This window comes from Misgurnus anguillicaudatus, chromosome 5 (genome assembly GCF_027580225.2).
Source record: "Misgurnus anguillicaudatus chromosome 5, ASM2758022v2, whole genome shotgun sequence".
NCBI classification, from domain to species: Eukaryota; Metazoa; Chordata; class Actinopteri; order Cypriniformes; family Cobitidae; genus Misgurnus; species Misgurnus anguillicaudatus.
Window position 1 is genome coordinate 29,769,571 of NC_073341.2, and position 17,538 is coordinate 29,787,108.

General features: G+C 36.7%; 1 protein-coding gene across 2 annotated transcripts in view; it reads left to right on the forward strand.

The window, feature by feature from the left end:
* Nucleotides 1-761: 761 nt before the first annotated feature.
* Nucleotides 762-17,538, forward strand: part of rgl1 (ral guanine nucleotide dissociation stimulator-like 1) — a 32,157-nt gene continuing 15,380 nt past the window's right edge. The window contains exon 1 of one of the 2 annotated variants that reach the window (XM_055168486.2): nt 762-1,200. In XM_055168486.2, the coding sequence (XP_055024461.2) occupies nt 1,066-1,200 (135 nt within the window). In that variant the 5' untranslated portion in view covers nt 762-1,065. Of the gene's footprint in view, nt 1,201-15,854; nt 16,062-17,538 lie in introns of those variants that run through there. The other variant, XM_055168485.2, reaches the window with a different exon arrangement.

Sequence of the window (17,538 nt, forward strand, 5' to 3'; positions counted from 1 at the left end):
TATGTATTGGTTCTATGTATTTGTTCTAATGGAATATGTATTGGTTCTAATGAAATATGGCCCAAAACACACTACAGTGCATTGGTTTTTGTTGGTCTCTAATGGTATGTATTGGTTCTATTGGTTCTATGTATTGGTTCTAATGGAATACGGCCCAAAACACACTACAGTGTAGTGGTTTTATTGGTAAAAGCTAATGGTTCCTATTGGTATTTTAATGGAAAGCATTCGAATTTTCTGTAATGGTTTTATTGTTTTTTTCAGAAAGGTAAACAACAACAAAAGTTGTAAATGTTAGTTCGTTGTGCATTAACTAATGGTAACATGACAACTTTACTGACATTATCTAACATTAGTAAAGATTAGGAAATGTTAAAAACTCATTGTTAGTAAATGTTCGCTAATATATTTACCTTATTGTAAAGCATTACCAGAAACTTTTCCTTTCAGCTTTCTGTTTATTGTTCAAATGAAATCAGAATAGATTTTAGTTTACTGTAAAATTTTGCTTTACATTTTGTACATTTGTTTAAATCAGAATATATGGACTTGAATAGACAGGCTTATTGTTGGGTTAACTATTTCTATAGCATGCAACCCCCTTTAACACTCCTTTTCTGTTTTCCTGTCTTTTTATCTCTATTTCTTCACTCTCTAAGCACTAGTGCATGGGCAGGGCTTATCGTTCACCCCTCCTCCTACTTTCAAAATGACGAAAAGAGAAAAAGAGAGAGAGAGAAATAACAATAGACTTTAATCACTTCAAGCAAACCTTTCGACTCAAGCAGAAGGAGAAAGAGATTGAAACATCTGAACAGAGATCCACCGTTTTACCTCACACAAGTGAACAAAACTTTGCACAGGAAGACTGGACGTGCTTCCATAAATAAGTAGCTTATATATTTATATATATATATATAAAAACAGGATCAGCATACATATCTCGGATTTGTGACTGGACACAGGTCACACGTGGATGAAGACTCTCATCACAGTTTTCACAACTAATTTATCACTGGGTCTATACAGTACCAGCTCAAACATGTGTTGGATACCTGCACGGTCATGATCTCTCACTACCCTCTGGCATCGTTGCTTCCCTGGCCGCCCATCCCGAACTACCTGGACCTGGATGAGGATGGAGGGGTGGCCCTACAGAGGTACCAGCTACGATCTCCTGAGAGCAGCACTCGACATTGGGTCAGTCATCTATTGTTATTTATTTATTTTTGATCATGTTTGTTTAGTGGTTTTCCTTCATTGTTCTTGGGGGTCTTTTAAAAATGTAGGGTGAGCTGATGAACTTAAAGTTGGATCATCAGAAAGTTGCATTTGACAACTAATTTGATTTGAGTTTATAAGCGTCTTACAGTGTAGTCAAGTTTTACAAGTTTTCCCTGGGGATCAAACCCATGACCTTTTGCGCTGCTAAAGTGGTGCCCTACTGACCGAGCTACAGGAACATTGAATTCATCTCATAAAGCTGTCTGAAAGTTGTTAATGGACTGCAAAGTTTAAACTATAGTAACTATAATAATGAATGACATAAATGTATGTTTGTGCATGTGTGTGTTTGGTGACTTAAACTTAACTTGCTCATGTTTAATATCCCCGGAGTAGATATATTATACTCTACATTGCTATATTTGCAATTATGTTAACCAATGTTTGGTCTTTCATTATGATACCCTGATGAATGTTTTTGTTAAAATAAGCAGTGAACCAGTGAATTCAGAAAAGTTGACTCATCTAATCAGGGAACGAATGAAAAGAAAACAGCGAAGCCTTGTGAAAGCCCTAGATAATCATAATCACATATACACTGACCAGCAGGGTTTGTTAAGAGGATGAGGTGAATGTGTGTTTGTGTGTTGGTGGTGTAGGGGGTTCAGAGCGGGAAAAGCTCTTTCTCTGTCAGCACTTTTTCAATAATAGTCACACAGTGGAGCTGACCGCTGGTAACCGCTGACTAGCAAATTATGATTCAATTCAGGGAAACAGCATCATTGTACTACACAGAAAGAGTCAAAGCATCATAACACACTCTCTGGAAGCACAGATTAAAACAGAGTCAAACGCAGTTTAAAAACGATGACCAGGATGGAAAGGTCGGGACACTGGCCAGGGATGTCTTTAAAGGGGACTTTTTCCATGTTTAAGTGCTATAATTGGGTCCCCAGTGTTTCTGTTAAGCTGGAAAATGTGAAAAAGATCAACACACTAACTTAGTTTTGGTAAACCACTCTCTGCACAAATGTGAAAAAATAGGTCATTGAAATCTGGCTCCCCTTGTGATGTCAGAAGGGGATAATACCACCCCTTAATCTGCACTATCCAACCATGACACTGCCATTTAGTGCAGAGAGAAAAAAAGTGACAGCACAATTACATTTTAATTTCAACAAACCACCATCATGGCGATCAGTCTTTGCATTTCATCAGCTCATTTGCATTTAAATGGACACACCAAAAAATGGCACATACAATTGGCAATTTTAATATGTTATAATAAATTATCTATTTGGTATTTTGAGCTAGAAGTTCACATATGAACTCTGGGGACAGCAAAGATTTATTTGACATCTTAAAAAAAGTCTTGTGAAATGTCCCCTTTAAGGGTATATTAATGTTAGAAAGATGGCTTTATTTGAATACATTAAAAGCAGATTTGTCTAAATGACTATAGAAGGTTTGGACTCATCTACTTATTTTGTATTTTTTATTTTTCTATATATTCTTTTATCCTCATTTTATGATATGTATGATATATAAAGTCAACAAAATTATAATAATGATAAGGTGAACCAAACATCGAAATAACCCAAACAATTTCTAAACTATCTTGTATTTAGTCTTATTTAACATCACAAGGTCCCACTTGGGATGTTTTTAAAACAGTAAACTTTTAAAAATTAAGGTGCTGAAAAGGGTTCTTTACAGCAACCCAGAACATTTAGCCAAATATTCTTAAAAGAAACATTTCTTTTAATTTTCTGTATAATGTTTTTTATTGTGCAACAGAAAGGTTATATAGATTTTAAAGGTTCTTTATGGAATTATACACACTGACAAAATACCTTTTTGAAACCTTTATTTAAAGGAAAACACCACCGTTTTTCAATATTTTACTATGTTCTTACCTCAACTTAGACAAATTAATACATACCTATCTTTTTTCAATGAGTGCACTTAAACTTGTACACGTGTGAACGTGTTAGCATTTAGCCAAGCCCCATCCATTCCTTAGGATCCAAACAGGGATGAATTTAGAAGCCACAAAACACTTCCATGTTTTCCCTATTTAAAGACTGTTACATGAGTAGTTACATGAGTAAGTATGGTGGCACAAAATAAACGTGGCAATTTTTTAAGCGGATAAAAAATTTGAACTGTATTGTATGGCAGAAGAGCATTTAAGCCTGATTTATAGTCGTGTGTAAGCTCTACGCCGTAGCTACGCCGTAGGTAATCCGTAGCCTGTGCGCAGCTCTGCGTAGCCTGATGTGCACCTCGCAAAATTTCGAACAGCACGTCAGTTCTACGCGGACCGCAATCGCTGTGATTGGTCCACCAGAACCCCTCCCATCAGGTAAAAAAAACTGCGTCATAGGTATTTCCGTTTGCGACAGTGAAAACAAAGATCAGCCAAGTTGAGGAGTGATTTAACTCAAACTGCAACAAAAGTCGCTGTTTATTTACTTCATCACTGCTGGTCTTCCCAAAACATACAGAACAAGTTGCTGTTTCTTCTTCGTTTGTCGGTTAACTTGCCAAGCTTCGTGGTTACACGCAGGGATACGGCCTACCAGCGGTCTGCGCGTGTGTTTAGCACGTCGACGCGGACGACGGCGCAAAAGTATAAATGAAAACCGACGCGGAACCCACACTGTCGCAGCTATGCTGTAGGACCTACGCACGACTATAACGAGCCCTTTAGTTTGCAGCACTTCGACCTCGGGCGCAGTAATATTGACGGAAGTTTGATCGAGAGGGGTAGAATTGAGGAGTGATCATTTTACGGCATGCTGCAAACTAAGTGCTCTTCCCCCATACAATATAGTTCTCATTTTTTATCCGCTTAAAAAAATATTTTTATTTTGTGCCACCATATTTACTGGTGTAACTACTCATGTAACAGACTTTAAATAGGGAAAACATGCAAGTGTTTGGTGGCTTCTAAATTCATCCCTGTTTGGATCCTAAGGAATGAATGGGGCTAGGCTAAATGCTAACACATTCACAACGTGCTGTACAAAGATTAAGTGCATGCATTGAAAAGTAATAGTTATGTATTAATTTGTCTAAGTTGAGGTAAGAACATAGTAAAATATTGAAAAACGGTGGCGTTTTCCTTTAAAGGGTGTATGTTTAACTCATCCATATATTTGTCTACAAAAGTCTATTGAAAGCATTTGGATTAAAAGGTTTTTAAGATGAAAAACATCATTTAGACCAGTGGTTCTCAAAATTTTTCAGCATGCGGCCCCCCTTGTGTACAGTGCATCCCTTCATGGCCCCCAAAGAAAATGTATGATATTCCAAACATTCGAAAACTTAAAATTTTAATTAAACAAAGTAATAAATTATACAATTATTTTTATATTTCCAAGGTTTAATTACACAGAATGTATGTATTTTCTAAAATCTTAGGGCCCCCAGTTTGAAAACCACTGATTTAGACAACACTAAAAATAAAGTTGCTACACAGTTTTATAGGAGAACTTTTTTGGCTGCATAGTTCCATACAGAACTCTAGAATCTAAAGATCCTTAATGTTTCTCTTTAATGAAAGTTATAAAGGTAAGAAATAAATGGTTCTTTTGACTAAATAGGACCTTTAATCGAATGTTTCTTTAGAAAACTAAAGAGAAGTGCTTTGGAGAAGTAGTTCCTTTGTGGCATCGCTGCAAAGAACCTTTTTGTAGAACCTTTATTTTTAAGTGGAAAATTGTCCCCAAATGTTTGACTGGGAGAGTGTAACAAATAAAGAAGAATAAGAGCTAGAATGAACAAGAGAGATCCATTCTTCTTATCCAACATCCTGGCTCGAGTCCCTTCCTCTGACACTAGAGAGTTTCCGAGTATTGTTCCTCTGACAGAGTATTGTTCCTCTGACAGTGAGGCTATCACTCGTCTCTTTACCCTACGCTCACCCATGGATTTCACACATACTTCACATAGTTCACACACTCGCTTTCATTCAAACATTCATTTACAAGCACCAAACTCTCAGATATTCCAAAACATTCGTGGACCCACATACAGTACATTGACACAAATAGACTTTGTGTCCCACAGAGACGCCCCACATCACATAGTTCACACACTCGCATCCATTCAAACATTCATTTACAAGCACCAAACTCGCAGATATTCAAAAAAAATTAAAGTGGACCCACATACTGTACAAAGACTGACACAAATGTACTTTGTGTCCCACAAACTCCCCACATCTCTGAAGCTCTCATTTGTCAATTGTGACGAGTGAGCCACCCTTCACCTCAGCTGTGACATCACTTATCTCTCTCTCCATTGTACAAAAAATCAACAATTTAACTTCATTTACCCATCTTTTCCTCAATATAGACTTTAGATCTGCTAATTCAGAGCAAAGAGAAAACTGCTTAACGCTTCTGTTTTCCTGTTTATGTCCCATAAAGCATTTTACGACTATGCGCATACCCTTAACCACCAATTTCTTCTTCACTAGAGCTACAAAACCGGTTGTTAAAGTGTAAATGAGCTTTAATCGTCATAAATGGCTTTGTTTTCGTGGCCTTAATGATGAGGACGGTGACCAAAGTTCAGACGGGTCAAGACGCTCTGCATGCTACCAGCCATAAACGCTGATATAGCTGTCGATTTTCTGCTTGTCGCAGCACAGAAGAAAAACCTTTGTAGTCAAGTGATCAAGGACCGGGGTCAATGCACTCGCATATTCTGTCCATATGGCACAGTACTGTTGTACACATTCACTATCGGCGAAGTCACCATAGGTCAGTGCCGGTGCCCATTGAGAAAGCTTTGTGCCGACCGCAAGCGCGTGTCTGGAATTATGCTGAATATAGGAATCGCAAGCTAAGCATTCTGCGTGTTTGCATGACTTCTCTTTTTGCGTTTATTCTTTATTGGCAGATGTTTGCTGGAAGTGACACTGATAGTTGCTAGATGGTGGTTCTTTGCTTGCGTTTACAGTCACATGTAAGTGAGTGGAAAACAGTGATTCATGTTTGTGTAACTCGTCTGAACTGGTAACAAGAGCACAGCACGCTTACATAACCATGAATGAAAGACTGTGAAAGGTGCATAAGAGGTCAAAGCTGTGGTGCTTGTGTAGGAAATGCAGGTTCGAGTCTGGAACTTTCGACAGATATGATGGAAAGTGTTAACAATATTTATTAAAGTAAAGGTGGATTGACTGATTAAATTAAGCACATAAAAGAGCAAAAGCTTCATGCATTTCACAGTCATTGCACACATTTGAGAGAACATTTACCACGGACACTTCAGTCTGCATAACTACACAATTAAACTTCCACTGCAGACTTTGTGTAGTGAGTGTATCATGATGGCACGCACAAGTTAATAAAGCTAATGTCACCCACATTGACATTACAGTTCAGGCTGAAGTCCAGAGGGGGAAATCATTCAACTGGGGCAGAAAGTTAATAACCCACATGGGTAAAGCAAAAGGTTATACATTTACATTGCATTTATGTATTTGGCTGATGCTTTTATCCGAAGCAAGTTACAGTGCATTTAAAGTACACATTTGATCTATTTACATGTTTGATTCTGAGAATCAAATCCTTGACTTACCATTGTTAGCGTCCTACATATACATGGATCAATGAATATATATAGTGTCAACTTTTGTATTTTTTAATTACTGTAAGTATCAACTGTGAAGGTTAGGTCTAGAGGTAGTAAATATTGTTTTCTTAGTATGATAAACTCAAATTCTGGGAGGTCTGTAAATCATTTTAGCCAAGGTAGATGACAGGTTTGTGTGTGTGTGTTGGGGAGAAACAACACGGGTGCTGCAGCAGTTACACAAACACTTACACAGCTCTCTTTAGCCTCAAAATGAGCTAAAGCAACAACTTCTCCTTCCTATGACCCCCCACCATCATGCATGTATAAGCATTTACATACAAATATGCAATCAAAGCAATAAACCATACACTTAAATTATAGTAAAGGAAGAAAAATATTCCCCTTGTTTTTTCTTGTGGCCACTGTTGGTCTGATCTCAGTCATGTGGTCTGGCTTATAGAGGCAGTAGAGGAGAAAGAAGAAATGAGTGAGGGCAACATTTAAATGTAATGTCAGCAGCCCGTCATGTATTTCTCTATCCATCCCTAACCCTGTCTGTCTGTCTGTCTATGCAAATATGTTTGGGTATTACGCATCCAAACCAGATGAACCACGTGCTAATTAAAATGTTTTAGCTCAAGGTCAAAGGTGAAGATTAAGAATACCTAGCAACTGGCTACCATATTAGGCCAGGATTATCCCTGTTTTGACCCAGACATATTGAAACCTAGTCCCAGTGCTTGTACATTAAGTGTGCCACAATTATATCTGAATAAAAAGAGAAAAAAAAATATTTATTAATTTCAAGGGACTGCTCCCATATTTCAATTTTTTTAAATATACAAAAAATGGCCAAAACATATATTTTGGAATATATTTAAAAAAATATATATTTTTCACCTATATATTTTTTTGGCCATTTTTGTATATTTTGAAATATATTTTAAAAGTAAATACATTTCAAAGCATTAAAAATATTTTTAGTCCTCCATATATTTCAATCCAAGGAAATATATTCACGCCACATCGGAAGAAAAACTTTGTTTATGTTACGTTTATGCTTTAAAAACTTCAAAAATATACTTTATAAAATTAATATAATACATTTTGCCATATGGGATGTAACATTAGAGATGTATTTGCTTGCCCTTGAAATGCATTTTAAAATATATGTTGATATATATAAAGGTTAAAACTAAATATATTTCCAAATTCAAAAATATATTCAATTGAGCATTACATTCTACAAAATGTATTAAAAATATATTTTTGGCCAGAGAAATTTATTTTTTTGCCATATGGGCTGAGCCAGCTAGTTAAAAGTGTATAAGAAAATTTTTACAAATTTTGGAAAACAGTGACTGGATTACCCAGTGTTTTTACAGAAATATGTAAAGAAACATACCTAAATAGTATGTAATAAAAATGAGGAAGATAAATTCAAAAGCCACTGTGTGAGGAAGGTGAACATGAAACGAGTGTGAAGTGAACAGTAACATTACAGGTAAAGGGTGTCAGTGTACCAAACACATGACATGTATCTCAGATACACCATAAAACACTCAAACTGGTATCACAAGTCTGAGCAATAAACTCCTTGCAGTAAAATGACTGTTTATTCTTCCTGGTCTTAAATTTGCTAACTATGCAAATTTCTTTCATACTGCCCTCTACTGGGAAAAATATAAAAACAAAGTATTAAGAACATAAACACACACATGTACCAGTCAGGAATGACGGTGGAGTTTCTGGGAAGTGTGTATTTTCGAGAGTCTTTCACTGTTGCAGTGGTTTCAGGATGCTAACAGATGTTTTTGCACATATTTCACAACGACAGAGTTTCCACTTGCTGCAAAATTTTTTTGAGCTTTTGATGGAGCTCAATAGGGAACTTGTAGCTTTGTTTTGTTTTAGTTTTCTTTCATCTGAAAGCCTCTGAGGAAATCAAGGACTTTCAGTTCTTCATTAATCTCGTTGACTTGATTATTGTTTTGACATTCTGATATTGAATTATAAAGACTTTTCAGTGCAAAAGAAAGCAGCTTAGGTTTAAAAAAAAATGCATTTATGATGTGACCCAGTTTGTGAAAACCCAGCTAAAGTCATTCTGAGTGATTTTCCTTTTCTACATAAAATCATCACATAATGTAAAGACCAATCTACACAGCAAAAAATTATGTGTTAATTTTTAACACATTGTGTGTGTTATGCCATTATTTCATGTTAAAATAAATGAAAGGGCCAACACAAGTTGTGTTAAAAACAGTGATGGGAGTAACGGGTTACAAAGTAATTCCATTACTGTAATTCCACTACTATTAGCGGTAATTAACATGTAACAAAGTATTTTTTTTTTAAATCAAGTAACGCAGTTAAAGAAAAATTAAAACTGCAAAAAATGACTTTCTTACTTACAGTAGTATGTTTGTCCTGTTTTCAGCAAAAACATCAAAAAACTCTTAAATCAAGATGCACTTTCCCGACGAGCAAAATGACCCAGGAAAACAAGTCCAGCCCCTAGACAAAAAATATAAAATGTAAGCGAATTTGTGCTTAAAACAAGCAAAAAAAATCTGACAATGGAATAAGAAAATTTTTCTTAAATTAAGTGTTTTTGAAAAAAGTAAACTTGTTTTTTTAAAGAATTTGTTTCTTATTTCATTTGAAGATTTTTTTTTTTTGCCTGTTTTAAGCATACATTTACTTAAAGTTTCTATTTTTTGTCTAGAAACTAGACTTATTTTCCTAGGTAATTTTGCTTATCAAGAAAATACATCTTAATTTAAGAATTTTTAGATATTTTTACTGAAAACAAGACAAAAATACTAAGTAAGAAAGTTTTTCAAAAAAATATTTTCTTAGTATTTTTGTCTTGTTTTCAGTAAAAAATATCTAAAAATTCTTAAATAAAGATGCTTTATCTTGATGAGCAAAACGACCCAAGAAAATAAGTCTATAGTTTTTAAACCAAAAATATCAAATGTAAGTGATTTTGTGCATAAAACAAGCAAAAAAAATCTGCCAATGGGGTAAGCAAGTTTTTCTTGAATTTTCCCTGAATTTAGTGTTTAAGAAAAATGTTCAAGATTTTTTTGCTTACCCCATTGGCAGATTTATTTATTTTTTTGCTTGTTTTATGCACAAAATTTAAGAATCATTTTATGTTTATGTTTTATGCTTGTTTTATGTACATCATTTAAGAATTTTTAGATATTTTTACTGAAAACAAGACAAAAATACTAAGATTTTTGCAGTGTAATTTCATAATTAGATTATGCTTGCACTGTAAAAAATACTTTGCTGCCTTAAATTTTTTTGTTAAATCAACTCAGATTTACAAGTCATGTCAACAAAGATGAATTGTCACAACTTAGTTGAGAAAAGTCAACTTAAATGTATAAGTTATAACAACTCACCTGTAGTTATAACAACTCATCTCTAGTCAAGATAAATAATAGTAAGTTGAAATGACTTGTAAATCCGAGTTGATTTAACAAAAAATTTTAAGACAGCAAAGTATTTTTTACAGTGTGGGTTTTACAGACAGGGTCACATTTATGCAAATGGAACACTAATGTACAGCATATTGCACAGTATGCATTAAACACATGTGCTATTCAAATAAAAAATGAAACAATATGCATTAGGCAAAAAAAGCTTTTAAGCAATCCTTTTCTGTTATAGCATGTGATTTTAAGTTTATCATGTTTGGCACAGTGGCTCAGTGGGTTGCACTGTTCACAGCAAGAAGATCCCCAGCCCTTTTGTGTGGAGTATCTGTGCTCTTCCGGTGTTAATGTAGGTTTACTCCAGGTATTCCAGTTTCGTCCCCCAGTCCAAAGACATGCAGATTAGGTGAATTGGAGATACCAAATCGTCTTTCCACAACTTGTGTATGAATTAACCATGAATATAGATGCTGGAATGGTGTTCATTTATAAAGGCATCTTAAATTGCATGTTTATATCAGCGAATAGCATTCACTATGCTGTCTGAACAGTCTTACCCTTTCATAGCCATGACATTGACATTGACATTGACAACAAAAAGGGACATGGACATTAAACGTTTTAACCATTTCTGTGAAAGTTTTTACCTTTTCAGTTCTTTCATAGAGGTCAGGTCGGGCGCATTACAGGATATAGTTTTTTATGCAATATGCCCTGTTTCTATCCTGCAAATGTTCAGGCATCCAGTTATTCCATGTGTGAAGAAAACTTGCAGTGATATTGATTGAATAGCATGCTTTCTGAACTTGTGTTACAAGTTAAATTACTGTAAATCCTAAATTCTTGAGAACAGTGAATCACCGATTCTAGATAATAGTTTTTAACAGCCAGGTTCTTACATCAGACAGTCCCGATACAAACAGTAATCTCAGCTTAACTTTCCCATATAGCCCGGTACGTCATGCCATAAACCCAAATGTCAGCACTGTAACTCCCAGCGCCCTCTAGCTCCACAACTCTGATCCAACTTTCTCTGTCTGCGTCAGCTCTGCTCGTAACTCTCCATCTGACGCCCTCTCAATGCGGCTCTCCAGAATCCGATCGTATATCTTCCCATACATGTGGAGAACAGGCTAGACTTGCTTTATCTTTCGTTCACGTTTGGCTGTTTCGACATGATAGCTGCCTGCTCTGTCAGGTACGATGATGGTGGACGTTAGAGTTGGGAGGTTTAGGCAGGAAGTGGGAGATTTCCTGGAATTTGTGTTTTTTTCCCCCACAGTGGTGCAATAACAGTGCTCTTGTTACACATGTTGACGTTCGCCATAGCTTCACAGTCTCTGTGTGTTTACGTGTGTGCTTTTGTGTGTGAGTCGACCACAGGAGGAGAGACTGGTTGGAGACTGAGATGTCTCTCTGGGGAGGATAAATCTCAGTGTGTCTCTATTGGTAAGATTGCTTGGTGTCGACGGGACAGATATCCTCAGCCCCTCGGGACTCTAACCAATTTGCTTTGTTTTTATTTGTGTCAATTGTTAAAGTCTCAAAATCCTTTCATTCAATTAGTTTGATTTCGCTTTAATTAATTTAATCTTTGACATGACCTTACTCAGTCAACATTAAAGATGTCAAGGTTATATTTTCACAGAATGTTCTTCACATCATGATTTTATGTACAAAACAGTACATCATAAAAAACGACTTTGCTCTGTTTTCACAGGCAGGGTCACATATGTTTCCTTTAGATATTAGCATAACAATTCTGATGTAGTTGTGTGGATCTCTTATGTCATACACACTCTCTATCCAATCCCTGGGGGCTATAGCTGCATGTGAGAGATGCTTGTGAGTTCACGTCAGCCGCGTCCAGTCCAAACGTCCGCCATTTGTCAGGTCTTGTTGTTGTGGGCTGTGATGACATCACTCCTTTTTGAGAGCAGGCAGCTGTCCCTTGAGGGGGGACAGGAGGTCACCACCTCTCCCACTGCTCCTCCACGCTTCGCAGAGTCTCTTGGGACCAGCCGAGCAGAGGACACCCCATCAGACCAGCCTGGGAACTGGAGCAGATCCAGGAGAACGAGGGTTTCCCCCAGAGCCCTATTGCCCTTGCTGGCCTGCCTTATCTGATCAACATTCAGCTCTGTATGTGGGAAGGGATCCCTGCTTAAACACACTTCACTGTGTTGAACTAGTTGTGAGTGTGGCAGCGACGGTGCATGACGTTGAGGGTGATGTTGTGTGGTTTGAGGGAGTCATGTGATAGGTCGTCAGGGTACACCTATGTGAACAAACACATACACTTCAAACTTGGCTTTGGTTTCCAGGACATTACCCACAGTTCAGGATGTTAACCATAGGGATCAATCACAGTCCTAAATAGAAATTATAGATTAATACATGGAGTACTGCAAGTGAAAAATGTGCAAACACAGTGTGTCGCCTTCTTTAAAGGGACACTCCACTTTTTGGAAAATATGCTGATTTTCCAGCTCCCCTAGAGTTAAACATTTGATTTTTACCATTTTGGATTCCATTCAGCCGATCTCCGGGTCTGGCTGTACCACGTTTAGCATAGCTTAGCATAATCCATTGAATCTAATTAGACCGTTAGCATCGCACTCAAAAATAACCAAAGAGTTTCAATATTTGTGCTATTTAAAACTCTTCTGTAGTTACAATTATATTACGCAGTGCCCGAAAATAGTCTACTGCTATTAAAAGTAACCAAGGGGACTATTTTAGGCGCTGCGTAATATCAATGCGCCTCCTGCAGCCATGTTACGGCAGCAAAGTCCTTGATTATTACGCCGGCATGAGAGTATAGTCCCTAGCCATATCAGCCTAGAAAATCACAACTTTTAATTTTCCGGCGGTCTTAGTACACGATGTAACTACAGAACAGTCAAGTTTTAAATAGGAAAAATATTGAAACTTTTTGGTTATTTTTAGCGCGATGCTAATGGACTAATCAGATTCTATGGATTATGCTAAGCTATGCTAAAAGTGGTACCGCCAGACCCGGAGATCATCTGAATAGATTCCAAAATGGTAAAAATCAAATGTTTACCTCTAGGGGAGTTGGAAGATGAGCCTATTTTTTTTTAAAGTGGAGTGTCCCTTTAAGTCAACTTTTATCCGGAAGTGCCATGAAGAACCTTTTGTCGCACCTTTATTTTTAACAGTGGAGGTTAGGTTGATTGTTATTTAACACAACAAACATACAGTACACTAATTGGGTTGTGAAAGGCCCCCAGGGGTAAACAGGGTTAAATCCTCATTCAAATGCACAGTGGTCAGAGGTTATCTCTAAGTACATAAAGCACCCCAGAATCAAACCCACGATCTTTGTGTCACCAGCTCAGATCCTTTTCCACAACACTGCTTTCACCCTCCACCACACAAATCTTCTCTTTGATGAATGGCTGAAATGACAGATACACCAATCTTTTCACCAATCAAATGATAATACAAGTCAATTTATTATAAACTTAAAATCTTTTGTATTTAACAACATGCATTTTTTCTGTGTAAGGAAGTCCTCATTGAATATGTCTTGATAAAACTGGCCCTTAAGGGGTATGATCTCACCGAGAGCTGAAGGGCCGAGAACACTGAACTGTTCCCTTTGTGCTCCTCAATGAATGATCACACATGAATGATCTCAGTTGCTCTTTAGAAAGCTTACGTGTAGCTGGAATACAAGAGACTAAAAGCGTACGTGTTTATATTTGTGTGTGAGAGAGAGAGAGCTGGGGTCTAAATCACACCTGCTAGTTTCTGCTTTGTCTCCATTGGGTGCTTCGGTTCAAACAAATGAAAAACCAGACGTCCTGCACGTATGGGACATTAGGAAAAATCCCCTCATCCAAACAATCAACTGCAGCGTCAACCTTCCTTATATTGTCTCTGGGTTTGGACACGCAATTTCATCAGGAGGCCTTGCTGTTCCACCTGGAGCTGGCATGGTGGAGTTATGAATATGGTGAATTATTTTATGCATAAAATCCCTAAAGACAGTTTGCTTATTAAAGTAATTTTGTGAACACATGTGCAATGTTTTTAAAGAGCACCTATTTCATTGCTAAAAACAACATTATTTTGTGTATTTGGTATAAAATGTGTTCGCGTGGTTTATGGTTAAAAAGCCAGATTATTTTCCACATAACATAGATTTTTGTAGCTCCAGATTTCACTCTTGATAAGCTCTGTGTCCATAATAGGCCAGCTAATCTCTACGTTATGATTGGCCTGAATACCTCTGATGTCAGCCGGAAATGTGATGCTCCTTATCATGTTTGAAAGATTCGCTCACAATGCAATGCTAACAGGAGTTAATTTACAGGCTGTGATTCCAAAGCGGGAGTAATTATTATAATGGTCTTGTCTACATCACCAATCCCAGAAGTAAACTGTTGCCTACAATCCGTGTGTTTGTTGTAGTCCAAAAAAAGAGTTTTAAGGTTTTCAAATTTTCAAAAATTCGAATTACACGCCATTTGAAATAACAGTAAGCAACGTTTCATTTTAACTACTTTGGATCTTTTTTGGATATAGTAGCTACAGTGTTTTCGCTAAACATATATGCCAATATATGTCAAGCTCTGGCCTGCCATCTCTGTTTCTAACTCAAACTGTTCCCACTCAGGCACAAAGAGTGCGTAATTCTACATTAATATGTTAAGTTTAATTCAGTACATTATTTTATTTTTAAATTGAATTAATTAAACTGAAAAGTAACTCACATTACTTTTTTTTAAAAGTAACTCAAATATGAATGTTTACATTTGTAAAGTAATGCGTTACTCGTTACTTCAGAAAAGTAATATTATTACGTAATGCGCGTTACTTGTAATGTGTTACCGCCAACACTAGGGTACATAATTTATGCCAAAGTAGCGTTCTCTTAAATTAAATTCAACTTTAAAAACTTCATCACATTATATAATTTAAGAAAATCAAAATGCACGTTTTGTAATCACATACACAAGTTATGCCAAAGCAAATTCTTAACCAAATATTTATTTTTACACATAAATTATTGATTATGTTTTTTTTTATATTTTTGTATCTGTATATATATATATATATATATTTTTTTTTTGCTAAACATTCCATTTTGTGTACCACAGAGGGTGACAAAATAATAACTTTAAGTTAATTTAACTTGAAAAAACTAAATCTTCATCACATTGTATAATTTACGAAAATTTAAACAGATGATCTGTGATAGAAACAAGTTGTGCCAAAGCAGCATCCACAGATGATGAATTTCAGTTTTGTAAAAAAAAATCTGTTTAGCAGTGTTCTCCAACAAATAATTATTTTACAATTCAATTATTAACTTATATTATACTTTTCAAACTATTCTGTAGGTTTTTATTTTAAGTTTCATTTTGTGTTTCACAAAGAATGACTAAATGATGATTTCATTAATTAAAACAAATCTTCACCACAACCTATAATTTCCGTCAAATTCCGTAATAAATATAGTTCTCGTAAATAAATCCTATGGGTATAGCATAGAGAGGACAGAGAGTGCAATGGGAGGAGTTGTGTCATTCACTGGTGAGGCGGGGGTGGACTGCAGAGAGAGGGCGGGAGGGATAGAGGGGTACTAGAGAGATCTGTGCATGTATGTGTATGTTTGAGCTTTTAGAGGAGCATAATTCTGCTTTCAATCGGCCTATAGACTTGAAAACGTTTTCCCGTACTCGCCGGACTTTGTATGCGCTCGGATGCCGCCGCCGGACGATGAGAGAGCCGCTCACCATGAAATTCGCCTGGCGAGCTAAAATGGTAAGAAGTTGCGGATCTCGTTGCACGCTGTTGATTTTGCGGTTTGGGCTTCTTGAGGGAGGGAAGAGAGTTTGTCAAGGAGGATAAAGAGTTTACAAAGGGAGTAAAGGAGGACGTGGGGGTTATACATAATGTTTTCAGATTGCATCGTTGGGAAGTGAAATGTAGCGGTTTCGTCTGTTTATCATCCGCGCGCATAACTTTGGATCTGAAAGTCTCCACGTAGGCGACGGATGCGATCCCGTTATTTTCTCTAGAAATAACAAGTTTGAGGTCGAGGTAAACAGATTCAACTGAAGTCTGCAGAAAACAACGCGGACAGATTGACTTAAATACACTTGTTGTTGTTGCTTTCAGTGGGGTATTGTTTCTCACGGGCTTTGGGATTGTAATGTTTTTGTGTGGAAGCGGCAGGGGGGAGAAGATCTCTGTTTGGGATGATAACAAATTCAGCATCCAGCAGACGATGCAGCCTTTCATTGTTTTTCTTGAGGACTTCATTGTTTGTAAAGAACTCACAACTTAGGTTGTTGATTAAACTATTTAATGTATACATCTAGCCTAGTTTAAAGACCATAACGTCTCTAAATCCCCACAATTTAAATATTAACCTGACTTAGTACTAGCCATCAACTAATCTGATCCATTACATATGGCGACAGTGTGTGAACTCTATTATTTCAGTAAAAACTATTAAATTTTTTCTTATATTGCCCCACCCTCTTTATATCTGCTTGTGCGGCTGTGTAGGCTTTAAAAGCTGCTTTGGAAAACATTTCTCTCAGTACAAAGGGCCAGCACAGTGTATAGACTGTGGACTCAGCAGGGTCCAGGCGGCGAGCGCGTAGTCCTCCTACCATTGTTTTTGAGTGTGGACTGCATGAGTCATCCAGTATTTATCTGAAAGCACTGTACAGGAAACGTCCGGGAAATAGACAGACCGATCCACTTCATTCCAGGGACAGTTACTTTTTAAGGGCCATAAAAATGCAGACGTAGTCTGGCTGTGTTGCGCCGGAAGAGATTTGCTAGGATTTTTTTAGTCTCAAGGTTAATGGCTTTGAAAGGAATACACACAGATATGGTCTTTTAAAAGTAACTTCTGTAACTTTAAAAATATTTCTTTTCAATATTTGTGATTTTCAAAGGCTACAGAAACATGGACATTTTTGCTCTGTTAAAATACATCAGTTTAGTGGCCTATACTAAGATTAAGACATTCCTTATTATATCCAAGAACTGCTCCTGTTGGGTCTACCGAGCACTTGCTGTGGTTGAAGTCTTACAGATATGAACATGAGTGAATCTTTGTGTTAAAAACATTTGTGTTAAAATCTGTGGACCTGCACACAATCCAAGACAATAATGAAAACTTATGTTATAGAGGAAACTAGGCATGCATCAATATGAATTTTTTTCCAGCAAAACCGATAGCCGATTATTTAGACTGATATATGCTGATACCGATAGCTTGGTG